This window comes from Sus scrofa, chromosome 15 (genome assembly GCF_054392235.1).
Source record: "Sus scrofa isolate SSC_HxYL_T2T_F1_AM1 chromosome 15, Sscrofa_HxYL_maternal_Yorkshire_Landrace_v2.0, whole genome shotgun sequence".
In the NCBI taxonomy this organism is placed as follows: Eukaryota; Metazoa; Chordata; class Mammalia; order Artiodactyla; family Suidae; genus Sus; species Sus scrofa.
Window position 1 is genome coordinate 74,696,304 of NC_139397.1, and position 16,387 is coordinate 74,712,690.

General features: G+C 38.9%; 1 protein-coding gene across 4 annotated transcripts in view; it reads left to right on the plus strand.

Moving 5' to 3' along the window:
- Positions 1–16,387, plus strand: part of ARL6IP6 (ADP ribosylation factor like GTPase 6 interacting protein 6) — an 85,157-nt gene that overhangs the window by 3,082 nt on the left and 65,688 nt on the right. For all 4 annotated transcript variants that reach the window (XR_014829017.1, XR_014829018.1, XR_014829019.1 and 1 more), the window contains exon 3: positions 9,110–9,242. Coding sequence is in view for 1 of the 4 variants with exons in the window: in XM_001926700.8 (XP_001926735.1) it covers positions 9,110–9,242 (133 nt within the window). In the remaining 3 variants the exon portion in view is untranslated. The remainder of the gene's footprint in view (positions 1–9,109; positions 9,243–16,387) is intronic.

Consider the following 16,387-nt stretch of genomic DNA (forward strand, 5'->3'; position numbering starts at 1 on the left):
TGTATGTAACAACACTGTTTCATCTCTGAAAAACAACCAAGATTATAAGGCTTTTTATAGAATTTATTGATCTGTCAACCTGTAAAGCAGCAGAAAAAGAATCTTAAGAATTAGGCATGGATTCTAACTTGCTATTTAATGGTTGACAAGATTACCAATTTATAGCCAAGGAAATGCCTTAGCTGAGGAAATGCCTGTAAAATTATATCTTTACCTTTTTACAATTGATATAAAAGTTTTCACATAAATTCAGAATCTTTAACAAACATTTAAGTCATCCATTAGGTACAGAAAAGTCAGAATCCAGCCTTTTATCAGATGATACAGATTTTTTTTTACTGTTATATTTCACTATATTTATTTTGTCTTGTTTACTAGGAACCTCAGAGCAAAATGTAATGCTTGATTGTGTATTACCTTTTGGTTTTTTATCATAATTACTATTGGCCCTGCACGTTATTATCTTTGTATTTCAGTGACTTATATTTAAATTTTAATGTATGCTGCCTCAATTCTTCATTTGAAAGTAGGTTGGTTTTTAGCAACAAATAATGTGAGCCCAGTAACTACTCTCCATGAGTTTTCTTTCTAGGCATATTGATAAAAATTTTATACACTACTGCAAGTTAATCCTAGTCCAAGGTTAACATAGTTCAATAAGAGCAGTTCTCATTCTGGTATGTGTAAGAATCACCTAGATGTTCTTTTACAAATCACTTCCGGATTTTGTTTCAGCCCAAGGTGGGACCTAAGAATCTTCCTTTTTTTACAAGTAATTCTGATGTACCACAGTTTTGAGAAATACTTGTGCGGAGCCAGAAGTGCAGTTTAACAAACAAATTCAAAAATTGTTACAGTTTGGGTTCCCTTGCCCCCTACTTGGCTCAGGGGTAACAAACCCAGTTAGTATCCATTAGGATGGCGGGTTCCATCCTTGGCCTCACTCACTGTGTTAAGGATCTGGCATTGCCCTGAGCTATGGTGTAGGTCATAGACATGGCTCAGATCTGGCGTGGCTGTGGCTCTGGGGTAGACCAGCAACTCAGCCCCTAGCCTGGGAACTTCCGTGTGCCCTTTAAAAAAAAAAGTAATTACAATTCTTGAAAGTTGATTAACGTCTAATAGACTAACAGAGTAAATGTCTGTTAAGAAACTCAACTTCTAAAGGAGCTGAGATGTTATTCTCTTATTATCTTTGTTTCTTTGAAAAAAGTCTTCATTGGAAGCCCTCTTTATAGCTTTTTTTGAAAGAGTTTATGGAGTTCTTGCCGTGGTGCAGCAGATTAAGGATCTGGCATTGCCTCTGTTGCCGCTTGGGTTTGATCCAAGGCTGGCACAGTGGGTTAAGAATCCGGCATTGCCACAGCTGTGGCCTGGATTCGATCCGTGGCCTGGGAACTTTCCAGTGCTGCGGTTGTGGCCACTTTAAAAAAAAAAAAAAAAGGTTCACGATGAGCATGGTATCAGCACATATATATGTGTAACTGGATCACTTTGCTGAACAACAGAAATTAATACAACATTGCAAATCAACCATACTTTTAAAAAGGAAAAAAGGAGTTCCTGTCGTGGCGCAGTAGAAACAAATCCAACTAGGAACCATGAGTTTGCAGGTTCAACCCCTGGCCTCTCTCAGTGGGTTAAGAATCTGGCATTGCTGTGAACTGTTGTGTAGGTTGCAGACAAGGCTCCTATCTGGCGTTGCTGTGGCTCTGGTGTAGGCCGGCAGCCGTAGCTTCGATTAGACCCCTAGCCTGGGAACCTCCATATGCCACTGGTGCAGTCCTAAAAGGACAAAAGGCAAAAATAAAAATAAATTTAAAGGAAAAAAAACACTCGTCTTGGTTGAAAACTACAGATGTTATTTATTTTTCAAGTTTCATCAGGTTTCACTTGTCAGAATATCCCCTTCCATGCTTTATCCTCTTCAGTAGGAAGGGGAGTGGAATTGCTACAGGCTGAGTTGCAGGTGGACAGGCAGTTGGGTGGAAACCTTTATCAGTGTAGCTGCAGTACACCAACTGTCTGTTCAGGTGGCCCTGGCAGGGGAGGAAAGGCCTGTTTCCTCTGCTCCTGCACTTGGAAATAATAAGTTTGAAGATCCAAGGCTATCTAGCTTTCTACCTTGACATTGCTCAAGGGATTTAAAGACTGGAGCTACTTCTCAAATGTGATTTAGTTTGGAGAGAATACTAAATTATTCAAAATACTTCTATCCTCCTAAATTGGAAAAACTATAGAGTCTGATATAGTTGGAAAAATTTGCTTTTGATTAGTTTTATGTATGAGTACTCTAAGCTTTTATTAGTAGCCAGCTGGTTATAGTTTTTACAACTTTTAAGATTAGCCAAATGTTGGAATTCCAGCTGTGCCTCACGGGATCAGGGGCGTCTTGGGAGTTCTGGGACACAGGTTTGATCCTCTCCCCAGCTCAGTGGGTTAAGGATCCCAAGTTGCCACAGCTGTGGCGGGTAGGTTGCAGTTTTATCTCGGATCTGATCCCTGGCCCTAGGACCTCCATGTGCTGTGGGGTGGCCAAAAAGGAAAAAATAAAATGCAATAAAATTAGCATAATGTTAAGATGTTTTTCATTTTTAATTTCATAAGTTAATTATATGAGCAATACAGTCTCACTAGGAAAATCTCTCTTCTTTTTTTTTTTTTTTCTTTTTTCTTTTTTTTTTTTTTTTTTTGGCTCTTTTGGGCCTCACCTGTGGCATATGGAGGTTCCCAGGCTAGGGCTCGAATCGGAGCTGTAGCTGATGCCAAAGCCACAGCAACACAGGATCCAAGCCACTTCTGCGACCTATACCACAGCTCACAGAAAACTGGAACCTTAATCTGCTGAGCAAAGCCAGGGATCGAACCTGTGTACTCATGGATGCTAGTCAGATTTATTAACCACTTAGCCACTACAGGAACTCCTAGGAAAAAGTCTCAACAATTAAAGCAAATGTTACCATTAACCTTTTTCAGGTCTTTTTCTATTTGTTTATGTATATATATCATATATATGATAATTTAAAATATGAAGTTTTTTTCACTGTTTTAGAAAAAACATAATTGGAATCATTCATATGCTGCAGCTTTTTTTTTTTTTTTTTTTTTTTTTTTTCCTAGGGCTGCACCCGTGGCACCTGGAGTTTCCCAGGCCAGGGGTCTAGTAGGAGCTGTAACCACCTGCCTACACCACAGCAACACAGGATCCTAGCCACATTTGCGACCTACACCACAGCTTATGGCAACGCCAGATCCTTAACCCACTGAGTAAAGCCAGGGATCGAACCCAAAACTTCATGGTTCCTAGTAGGATTCGTTAACCACTGCGCCACGATGGGAACTCCCTGCAGCTTTATTAAAATATCTTGAGTTCATTCTGTATCAGTATACATAGATCTACCTCATTCTTTTTTTACTACTGCATTATATATCATAGAATACCAGTTTATTTAAACATTTCAAGTGTCAGAAGCTCTAAAAGAGGACTTGGAAATTATCAGTGTGTTGTCACATTTAGTTCCATTGTTTACTTATGGCAGGAATACATTTTATGAAGAGTATATAATTGATTGCTTAACATTGTTTTAGTAAAAAACCTTCCCCAGTATGGGACATGGGAAGTTTTTGTTTTATTTTTCCTGCTTACACGTGATATGTACAAACCACTCTTCACATCTCTGACTTCTTAAAACTTCTAAAAGTCATCTCATCCCTGTAAGCCTGAAATTGCTAAATAAAATTAAAATATTTAGAACATATCATAGTCCTTTGCTGGAAGCCTTTATAGAAATATTAAGCTGCCAGCATATTTTTAGGAAAGTAAATACACTTTACAAGTTCCCGCTGTGGCACAACAGGATATCAGCAACATCTATGGAGTGCTGAGATGCAGGTTTGATCTCCGGCCCAGCACAATGGGTTAAGGATCTAGCATTGCTCTATCTGCAGTGTAGGTTGCAGCTGAGGCTCAGATCTGATCCCTGGCTGGGGAACGTATGCCGAGGGGTAGCCAAAAAAGAAAAAGGAAAAAAAGAAACCACAGCTTAGAAAAGTAACTACATTTTTAAACCAAAATTGTGTATTTTGAAAAATGATCTCCCCCAAATATGTACTTTTAGATAAGTGAATATAGAATTCCAGTAAAGGGATTAGAATAGGAATTTCCTACCTGCTTTAGGTGAAAACATTGAGTCTAAGAGGTTGTAACGGATGAAATAGATGAATTTCCATCATGTCATCAACTGGTGGAAACTGAACTGTAGAGAAAAAAGAAGGATGTGTGTATTTAAAGGTGTATATTCTTTGAAACAGCAGTTCTTCCTTCAGAAATTTGTTACAGATATCCTTGTATAAATGTATAAAGTACAAAAATATTACTTGTAGCATTATTTTTAATAGTGAAAAGTGGCATGATAAAAATATGTAATGAAATTGTGGCTGTGTGTACTGATATGAAAGGTCTCCAGAATTATTGTGTGAAAAAAGTTTAGGACAGCTTTTCTGATTAGAATCTCATTTGTGGAAAATGAACTGAGAAAATACATAGTGTGCATTTCTAGTACATAACTAGCTCCAAATATCTATAATTTTTATAAAAAATGAACAGACTCTTAATTGTTTGCTCTAAGAAGTAGAATTGGTAAATTGGGCAAGGAAGGTTTTAATTTTTTTTTTTTTTTTTAGGCAGGTTTTAATTTTTATATGCCTTTGTACCTTTTAAAACTATGGCTTTTTTTTTTTTGTTTTTTCTTTTTAGGGCCACACTTGTGGCATATGGAGGTTCCCAGGCTAGGGGTGGAATTGGAGGTGTAGCCGCTTGCCTACACCACAGCCATAGCAATGCCACATCGGAGCAGTGTCTGCAACCTACACCACAGCTCATGGCAACACTGGATCCTTAACCCACCAAGCGAGGCCAGGGATCAAACCTGCATCCTCAGGGATACTAGTCAGATTCATTTCTACTGCACCATGATGGGAACTCCCTAAAGCTACGTAAACTCATGGTAAAATGGGTTTACAAAACATAAGGTCAGATTTTTAGCTTAGGATTGTGAAGGTAGGGACTTCTTAAAAATTTAATTCGAAGTTGTCAGCTTCTGTGGCTTTTCTGCTTGTTCATAGGTGAATTGAGTAATCTCAGAAGCATAAGCACCTCTGGCCCACAATATTGCAATGTACTGTTTTTAGCCCTATCATTGTGACCTCACTTTTATCAGGGATATAACTGTTGATTAGTTCAAAATGAATATAAAATTAACTAAAATGCTCAAAGTGAGGCAAGTGCTTAGATCGTGGAATAGTAAACATTTCTGAAATCAAGAATATTTCTTGGAGTTCCCGTCGTGGCGCAGTGGTTAACGAATCCGACTAGGAACCATGAGGTTGGGGGTTCGGTCCCTGCCCTTGCTCAGTGGGTTAACGATCCGGCGTTGCCATGAGCTGTGGTGTAGGTTGCAGACGCGGCTCGGATCCCGCGCTGCTGTGGCTCTGGCATAGGCCGGTGGCTGCAGCTCCGATTTGACCCCTAGCCTGGGAACCTCCATATGCCGCAGGAGCGGCCCAAGAAATAGCAACAACAACAACAACAAAAGACAAAAAAAAAAATAAAATAAAAATAAAAAAATAAAGAATATTTCTATGTTGGAGTTCCCGTCATGGCTCAGTGGTCAACGAATCCGACTAAGAACCATGAGGTTGGGGGTTTGATCCCTGGCCTCGCTCAGTGGTTTAAGGATCTGGCCTTGCTGTGAGCTGTGGTGCAGGTTGCAGACGTGGCTCGGATCCTGCATTGCTGTGGCTGTGGTGTAGGCTGGCGGCTACAGCTCCGATTCGACCCCTAGTCTGGGAACCTCCATATGCTGCAGGTGTAGCCCTAGAAAAGGCAAAAAAAAGAATATGTCTATGTTAAACTCTGACAGGTGTTCTGTTAAAGCACCTGAATGAAAAAGCTTGATGGGCTTTAGACTCACATTTTGTTATTTTTTTATTATTTTGTGTCTTTCTCACTTTTAGATAGTTAGATGGTTTCCATCATTCCACAGCAGTCTCCAAACATGCAGCCTCCAGGTTGGTAGGAAGGTTGCACCTCAGTCTTTACTAAGGGTCTCTCTATTCGTTGGGTAAGGTTCTAGAGGCTGACCACGCCAGGATATTAGGATGGGAGTGCAGTCTAGTCCTCAAACAGCAAACCATTTGCTGTTTCTGTGCTCCACTTAGGGCAGATGTGTCTGCAAGTTTGGCTCGGGGCCCATCTGCCAAAATGCTGTACATAGCTGCATTTTCTCTTGGGTTGTGTGGCTTCTTTATGGCTCCAGGAAGCCTAGCAGCACTACCCCTCTCCGAATACACACACAAGTGCAAATACACACACACGTAGCACTCTTCTTCAAAATGGGAGCCTCTCACCTGTAGATAAACTCTCACTCTGTCTCTTTGTCCCAATCAACTCATTATCCTTTCTATCTGTTGAAGACATTTTGTCTTTTTCTACCATCCTCCTCATAGCACTCCTACTAGTTCCTTTAACTGTTTTGCAACATAAAAACCAAAGAGACATTAGGGCCATTTCTCCATTCTTTGCCACATCCTTCTTCTGGGGCAGTGAACACAAAGTCCATTATCAAAGCGGGGAGAGAGGGTTATCAGGAGAAAAAAAATAGGTTCATCTTTCAAAAATACTTTGTCACAGGTTTTGTTTTGTTTAAATCATTGCTCTGAGTTTGTTTTTTAGTGCTTTGATCAGTCTGTTACTGGGCTTCACATGGTTTACAAATAGTCCAGTGCACATATTTCCTGCTTCTTGCCAAAATAAAGCTATCTTTGTACATTATGTACAGCCAGGAAATTTGCTAATTCTTAAGTCATTCTTTACTGTAGTCAATGTTTCCTTCCCTCAACTACCAAGGCCTGGGACACACACATTCCTAGGTAGTGGTAGTAGGTAGTGGTGGCTTAATAAACTGGTTGGTTTTTTTGTTGTTGTTTTGTGGATTTTTTTGGTCTCTTTAGGGCCACAACCATGGCATATGGAAGTTCCCAGACTAGGGGTTGAATCAGAGCTGTAGTTGCCAGCTAACACCTGAGCCATAGCAACACCAGATCCGAGTCAAGACTTCAGCGTACACCACACATACACAGCAAAGCCAGATACTTGACCCACTGATCGAGGCCAGGGATTGAACCTGCATCCTCATGGATACCAGTCAGATTCGTTTCCGCTGAGCCACAATGGGAACTCCGTACACTGTCTTGAAAAGTAGTTTGAATGTGTATCTAAAATCCTTCAAATTAATTTATTCCTTCTATTATTACTTATTAGTTTATTCCCCATATCCTTCCATTTCTCAACCCTTTTCTTCTTTCTGGCAGCATATAGTACTGTGCTTTTGCCTTGGTATCTTTTACAAAATGCAGTCCCAGTATGACTGAAAATAAAATCTAGGATCCTAACCTATTTATAAATTGGAAATTAACTTTTAATCATATATTGAGCAAGGTTAAAGAATCATTAGGTTTTTACTGTTTGTAAGAAAGCAGTAAGAAGTAGAACTCTAAAATTTATTCATATGTCAGAAGTGCATGGTATGGAAAGAAAGGTATCACTTAGTACCAAGTAATAAAAGGTAGCAAACTATGATTCACAAAGGTAAATGAAAATGTCAACACATTTTAACTGTGAAGTGTTTTGCCATTTTTTTCTACAGTTGACCTTTTTTTTTTTTTAATGGCTTTTTAGGACCACACTTCTGGCATATGGAAGTTCCTAGGCTAGGGGTTGAATCGGAGCTACAGTTGCTGGCCTAAGCAACACAGGATCTGAGCCTCGTCTGCAGTCTGCACCACAGCTCACAGAAATGCCAGATTCTTAACCCACTGAGCAAAGCCAGGGATCAGACCCACATCCTCATGGATCCTAGTCAGGTTTGTTACTGCTGAGTCACAACAAGAACTCCCTCTATAGTTGAATTTTATAAAACTGAAGTTAAATATGTAACTAGTATAAATATATTCTTAAGTTGAATTTGTACTCTTTTCCATGTAGTAAATTGTAATTAAAATGTTCAGTGGACAGTTTGGAGATACCTTAGAAATCTATACATAGAACTTCCATATGACCCCGCAATCCCACTCTTGGGCATCTATCCAGACAAAATTCTACTTAAAAGAGACACGTGCACCCGCATGTTCATTGCAGCACTATTCACAATAGCCAGGACATGGAAACAACCCAAATGTCCATCGACAGATGATTGGATTTGGAAGAGGTGGTATATATACACAATGGAATACTACTCAGCCATAAAAAAGCACAAAATAATGCCATTTGCAGCAACATGGATGGAACTAGAGACTCTCATACTGAGTGAAATGAGCCAGAAAGACAAAGACAAATACCATATGATATCACTTATAACTGGAATCTAATATCCAGCACAAATGAACATCTCCTCAGAAAAGAAAATCATGGACTTGGAGAAGAGACTTGTGGCTGCCTGATGGGAGGGGGAGGGAGTGGGAGGGATCGGGAGCTTGGGCTTATCAGACACAACTTAGAATAGATTTACAAGGAGACCCTGCTGAATAGCATTGAGAACTTTGTCTAGATACTCATGTTGCAACAGAAGAAAGGGTGGGGGAAAAATGTAATGTTTACATGTAAGGATAACCTGACCCCCTTGCTGTACAGTGGGAAAATAAAAAAAAATTATAAAAAAAAAATGTTCAATGGTATGGCTTCTAGTTGTGTTTTAATATTTTATACTTCCACATGGGAGAATACTAAGTTCAAATCTCTTATATTGCTACATGTAATTTAGAAGATGCAAATATGTATGATCTTTTTTGTGTTTGTTTTAATGGCCACATCCATGGCATATGGAAGTTCCTGGTCCAGGAATTGAATCCAAGTTGCAGCTAGCTGCAGTAACACCAGATTCTTTAACCCACTGCATTGGGCTAGGGATTGAACCCACACCTCCACAGTGACCTGACCTGCTGCAGTCGGATTCTTAACTGTGCCACAGCAGGAACTCCTGTATGATCTACTGAGTTAATTTAAACTGCTGTAGTGTTAATATTTCAACTCTTCCCCTTTCTTTTCATTAAGGATTCTGGACTCTACTTATAATATCCCTAACAGCTGGATTCTCCTGCTGCAGCTTTTCTTGGACAGTGACTTATTTTGATTCTTTTGAACCAGGAATGTTTCCTCCTACTCCCCTTTCACCTGCCAGGTTCAAGTAAGTATTCCTGTTTCTTGTTTCTTTTTCAACTAACCCTGACATACTAAAATAGAAATGAGATACTGCCCTTTTATGATGTAATATGTTGAGGATTCAGTTTTTATAAAATTCAAATGACTCATAGTTTTCAAATACCATCTGTAGGTCATGCAGTGTTTTTAGGGGTTTTTTTCCTTGTTTTTTTTTTTTTTTTTTTTTTTTTTCTCATTTCTCTTTTTCTTTCTTTCTTTTTTTTTTTTTTAATGGCCACACTTGCAACATATGGAAGTTCCCGGGCCAGGGATTAAATCCAAGCTGCAGCAGCAGTGATGCCAGATCCTTTAACCCAGTACACCAGACTGTATAGAACCTGCACCTCCTGCAGGGACCTGAGCTATTGCAGTATCTACTCACTTACCAAGGCTTGAAATACTTTTTCACTATAGCCTTTCACCAAGTTCAGTTGTTCTTGCCTTTTGAAATGTTGTAAAAAAAGAAAAAGAAAAGTTGATGGAATACTTTATCTTAGCACCCACAGTGTTGTTGCCCAATTTCAGGCCTTAGCTAGTGTAATTGACTCCTTGGAGTCCCCTACTCCAAGCACTCTTGTAATTCTGTTCTGTATATTATAACCTTTCTAAAACCATAGCTTTGTCACAGTTCTCCCTTATTTAAAAGTCTTCAGTGGCTTTCCCATGCCTTCAAAATAAAGTGCAACTCCCAAGTATAACATAATTCTCTTTCCCCAAGTGACCCTACTTTACTTTTCCAAATTTTTCATCCACTCTTTATCCACTGCTCCCTCTCCTGTAGCCACATACCGTGACAACCAAGCCACATATCCTATCCAATTACCCTGACAACCCCCAAATAAACCAAAACTTTTTTTTTTTTTGCCTTTTTTTAGGGCTGCGTGTGCGGCACATGAAAGTTCCCATGCTAGCGGTTGAATTGGAACTACAGCTACTGGCCTGTGCCACAGCCACAGCCAAGCTGGGTCCGAGCCTCATCTGCAATCTACACCACAGCTCATGGCAATGCTGGACTCTTAACTCACTGAGTGAGGCCAGGGATCAAACTCGCATCCTCATGGATTCTAGTCGGGTTTGTTAACCACTGAGCCATGAAAGGAACCCCAAACTACAAACTTTTAGGATGTCATGACTTCACTCTTGGTGTTCTCTCTTCCTGGAATGTCATTTGCCCTCTCAGCTTCTCTTCCACCACCACCTGAATTCATAAGACTCATATACTAGAAGCTTTTGGAGTTAGAGAAAAGCATTTAAGTGTTCCCTTAAACATCTGAAAATCCGAGGGCGTTTAACTAATTTCTTAAAAATTATCTTTGCATTTATATTAGACTGGAACCAATAATTTTGGTGTTTTATTAGCCATTCAGTTTTTATATGAGATAGTGTCAGATCAGAGACTTATCTGACACATTTCAAAACTGCATTTCTTGGACTATCTAATACAGTCCCAAAAAATGCAGTTTTGAAATATGTACATTGTATGTACATATGTATTTGAATTCTTTTCAGTAAGGATGATTTTATATATCATAAATCAGCAATTAAATATGGGAGTCAGACTGTAATTTAAAATTATCATGTTTAATAGAAGCACAGGCCAAAACGGCACATAATAAATACAGTGATATTTGATCACATATTAACAGAAACCACAAACTCCAAAATGGCATATAATACAGTGATAATTGGTGAATTTTTTTTTTTTTTTTGTGGGTTTTGTTTTTGTTTTTATTTTTGCTTTTTTTGTTTTTTGCTTTTGAGGTCTGAACCAGCAGCACATGGAGGTTCTCCGGGTAGGGGTCTAATCAGAGCTACAGCTGTTGGCCTATATCACAGTCACAGCAATGTGGGATCTAAGTCACGTCTGCACCTAGACCACAGCTCACAGCAATGCCAGATCCTAATCCACTGAGTGAGGCCAGGGATCAAACCTGAATCCTCATGGGTACTAGCTGGATTCATGGATTTCTTTCTGCTGCACCACAACAGGAACTCCTCTGTGGTTGGTTTGTTTTGGTGAAATTGTTTTATAGTGAAATCCCTGCCCTCTAGTGTTGTAGAAAATAATGCAATCACTTCAGAAACTGAAAAATGTATATTCTCTATGTCACCAGTAGAGTGAGTGCTTGTACAGGGAAACAACTTCTCTACATTTCGAGAAAGTTGAACTCTTTAGACTTTATTTTCTCAGAAATCAGGTTGGTGTATTTTGTTTTTTAGCAACGTCACGCTTTTATAAAGTTATCTTTATAACGGGTTATATATTTTTTTATTACCAAAAATAAACAGTGATATTATATAAATATTTTCTCTGATTGTATAAAGCAATGTAGGTTCATTCTTGAAAATTCAAGAAACGAAAATTAATGGAAAAACTCAGAGAAAGTGAATGCCAACATTTTAATGTGTATCTTTCCATTCTTAGCATATTTCAAAAAATTAAAATTGATATCACAGTATACATATTTTTAATGCATTTTTTATTAACATTCTGTTGGAACATTTTCTATTCAGTATTTCTTTGGAATTTTCGATGTTTTAAACATACTTTAAAGATTAAACATTGTATATTCCAATTTTATTTTCTTTTTTTTCCTTTTTTTTTTTTGTTGTTGTCTTTTTGCCTTTTCTAGGGCCGATCCCTTGGCATATGGAGGTTCCCAGGATAGGGGTCTAATCAGAGCTGTAGCCACTGGCCTACGCCACAGCCAGAGCAACGCCAGATCCAAGCCACGTCTGCGACCTACACCACAGCTCACTGCAACGCCGGATCCTTAACCCACTAAGTGAGGCCAGGGATTGAACCCGAAACCTCATGGTTCCTAGTCAGATGCATTAACCACTGAGCCAGGATGGGAACTCCCAATTTTATTTTCTTTTTACTGCCATACCTGGAAGTTCCCAGGCCAGGGGTCTAATTGGAGTCACAGCTGCAACCTACACCAGAGCCATATCTGCAAGCTATGCTGGGCTGCAACTTTGGGCAGTGTCAGAGTGTCAGATCTTTAACCCACTGAGCGTGGCTGGGGATCAAACCTGCTTCCTCACAGAGACAAAATCAGGTCCTTGACCTACTGAGCCACAACGGGAATTCCATGTATCAGTGTTTTTTTTGGAGAACTCTATTATAAATGATTTCTAGATTCTAAGATAATTCCTTAAACAGGAATCTGCTTAAAGAAAGGCACTATAAATGAGACATGGCATGAAGAGACTTTTCTTTCTCTCTCTCTTTTTTGGGGGGGGCTACCCCACAGCACACAGAGTTCCCAGGCCAGGGATCAGATCTGAGCCACAGTTGCCACTTAAGCTGTGGCAATGCCAGATCCTTAGCCCACTGTGCTGGATGGGGGATTGACCTGTGTCCCAGCGCTCCCAAGATGCTGCTGATCCTGTTGTGCCACAGCAGGAACTTTTCCAAGATTAAGAGTTTTATTGAAAATATTCCCTATTTCTAACTCCTTGAATATCAAGCATGAAGAGAGTAAATAATCAAGTCTAACTGGTGTGTTAGAAAAGCAGTCATTTTCAGATTTAAAAACAGGGCTTTTTTCTTTAATTTGAGGGGAAAATTTGAGACCGTGTTTACTGTGGCTGTCAATTAGTTGTACTTCCCTAGCAACAAACTTCTTAAGAAAATAATCATCTTTATTGATATGTAGTAAATATTAAGTGAAACATTTAATGAAATTACAATTTGGAATTATAATTCATTAGAGGAGTTGAGATAGGAAAACTCTTTTACTCGTTAAATATTTAAATATTTCATATTTGGGGTTTGTTTTTGGTCTTTTTGTCTTTTTAGGGCACCCATGGCATGTGGAGTTTCCCAGGCTAGGGGTCCATTCAGAGCTACAGCTGCTGGCCTACGCCAGAGCCACAGCAATGCCAGGTCCTTAACCCTCTGAGTGAGGCCAGGAATCAAACTCGTGTCCTCATGGATGCTAACCGCTGAGCCATGAGGGGAACTCCATTTTTTTTTTTAATCATAATTGTTAATTTTTAGTTCAGGCTGCTATAAAAAGTACCATAAACTGGGTGGCTCATAAACAACAGAAATTTCTCTCTCACAGTTCAGGAGACTGGAATTCGAAGATCGGGGTGTAAGCATTATCAGTTTCTGGTAAAGTCCATCTTCAGGGTTACAGATGGCCTCTTCATTGTATCTTCACAAGGCAAAAAGCAGAGCTCTCTTATGACTCATAAGAGCTCTAATTTCAAATATAATTCATGAAGGCTTCACTCTCGTCACTTTATCTAATCCTAATAACCTCCCAAAGGCCCTACCTCCTAATACCATCACGTTGAGAGGTAAGGTTTTAACATTAATTTGGGAGATGGAGATAAATGTGGTCTGTAACAGATAAAGCTTAGAAACTTTCACTTTTATATATATATATACACAAGACCTTTAGGAAATAACAAGATTGTTAAAGAACTTTATGAGGTATGTTTTCAGTCAGGTACTTAATGGGCTTCAAAACTTTTTTTTTTTTTTTTTTTTGTCTTTTAGGGCCACACCCCATGGCACATGGAGGTTCCCAGGCTAGGAGTCAAATTGGAACTGTAGCTGGTGGCCTATGCCACAGCTGCAACAATGCCAGATCTGAGCAGCGTCTTTAACGTATACCACAGCTAACTGCAATGCCAGATCCTTAACCCACTGAGTGAGGCCAGTGATCGAACCTGTGTCCTCATGAATACTAGTCAGATTTGTTTCTGCTGAGGCACAACTGGAACTCCCAAAACATATTTTTAAGAAAGATGGTTATCACACTGACTTTGCAAAACTTTGCTGGGTTAGAAAGTATACTGCAAAGTCATAAACTTCTCTATTAGGAGACAGTCACTTTCTTTGTGGAAAAGAAAATCTGGGTTAATTGTACTTCTGAGTTATTTTCTTAGTTGTTTCTGAAAATCTGTTGAAATGCTGAACAACGAGACAGAGGCAGTAACTTGAGGTTCTTTGTAGTATCTGTATAGGCATTGCCCACTTCTCAACACTTTATAATTCATTATCCTGTTCCTCTGCACTAAACATCTTCTCATTAGTCTTCCCTATTCACTCAGGTTTTGTCACTTTTTTCCAAGCAGGCAAATTTAACAGTGTGTAAATAGTATTTCACATGATGATGATCTGCTTTAATTATAGTTTCTGGGAGTTAATTACATCTAAGTTTGTGGCCTACCCTTGCAAAGATACTGAATTCAGAGAGAACCTAGAGCTTGAAGGAATCTTGGGGTTCTTTCCAGGTGGTGCTGGTGGCAGCACCAGAACTTAATTATTTAAGTTCTTTTGATTGGGGAGGAAATTATATATGGATAGGATATGTACCTTGAAGTTGCATTTTTCTTAGCCAGTACATCTTTTTAACAAATATTCTAGGATTGCTAGGGGTGTCTTAGAGGCTCCTATTAAAGATTATGGGAGAACTAAGGCTCTGCCAAGTCATCCTTAGGGATTATTATTAATCTAGGTCTTCCTTTTTTTTTTTTTTTTAACAGATGAAGAAACTGAGTCCCAAGGAATTTAAGTACCTTGCACAAAGTCAAATAATTTGCATATAGCATAGCTAGAACCTCACTCAGTGTTTGTTTTTGTTTGCTCTACTGGCTAGCCTACCGCCCGCCTTTTCATTATGAAATGAATCAGTAGGAGGAATTTCACACATTGAAACAGCATCATTTTAGTGACAATTCAAGGCACTCTTTATGAGCCTTTGCTGTATGGCATTTTTGCTCATGCATTATTGCCAAGTCCAGGTAAAATCTGTTCTTCAAATCTTAGCTCTTTGTTCTCTCCACCGTTTTCTCCCAGTGACCATGGTTCTCCATTTCAGAATGACTGCTCTCCACATTTCACATTACCTGTGTAAAAGCCCCATCTAGTGGTGCAGTGATATGGCTGCAGATTTATAGTTTGCTAAAAATAAAAACCACTCAATGATTATGATAGGTCCTAGTTAGAGTAAAATGTTACTTTATAGTCTAGAAATAAATTTAGTGGGGAAATGATTGTGTGATTGGTCTAACAATGCAGTGTAGACAGCTTATTATAATTGAGTCAAAATATTCAATATCAGCGACATGGAAAATAGTGAAATAAGTTATTAAATTTGTCTTATGGTACTTTCACATAGAGTCAGAGATCAAGGGCCATTATTTTTTAAGGGCCACAATTCTTAAAGAAGTTAAGGATGTTATTGCATTGCAATTGCTAGTGAAAATTACAAAAGTGTTATTGCTGGTATGATCTTATTTAGATTAAATTTCAGATTTAACAGCATATGCTCTTATATAACATTCAAGCCAGGAAGTTAACTTTGTAGAGATAAGACTATTATTTTGTGCTGGATATACCCACAGAGACTTACTTTCAAGGAGGAAAAACCCAATATTTTTATTTGAAATTATAAAGGATATGGGAGTATTTGTAAAAAAAAAAAAAAAAGAAAGAAAGGAAAAGAAAAAAAATAAGACATTGTTTTTGTTTTCCTGTATAGCTTTTTTTTTTTTTAATTACAACATTTTTTTTTTTCCCACTGTATGCTTTTTTTTTTATGCTTTGCTTTTTTTAGGGCTGCACCTGTGGCAGATGGAAGTTCCCAAGCTAGGGGTCGAATCAGAGCTACAGTTGTAGCCCAACACCACAGCCACAGCAATACCAGATCCAAGCTGCATCTGCAACCTACACCGAAGCTCACAGCAATGCCAGATCCTTAACCCACTGAACAAGGTCAGGGATTGAATCCACATCCTCATGGATACTAGTCAGGTTCACTACCGTTGAGCCACAATGAAACTTCCACCTAGATAACTTTTAAAGAGCCCTAAATCTTCAAAATTACCTCTCAAGTAGCCAATTTGAATTATTAGAAGTAAGCAAAGTTTTTTTGGTTTGGTTTGGTTTGGGTTGTTTTTGTTTTTGTTTTTGTTTTGCTTCTTTGCTTTTTTTTAGGGCTGTACCTGAGGCATATGGAAGTTCCCAGGCTAGGGGTTGAATTGGCTACAGCTGCCAGCCTATACCACAGCCACAGTAATTCAAGATCCGAGCCGTGTCTACCACCTGCACTACAACAGCTCACAGCAACACTGGATCCTAACCCACTGAGTGAGGCCAGGGATTGAACC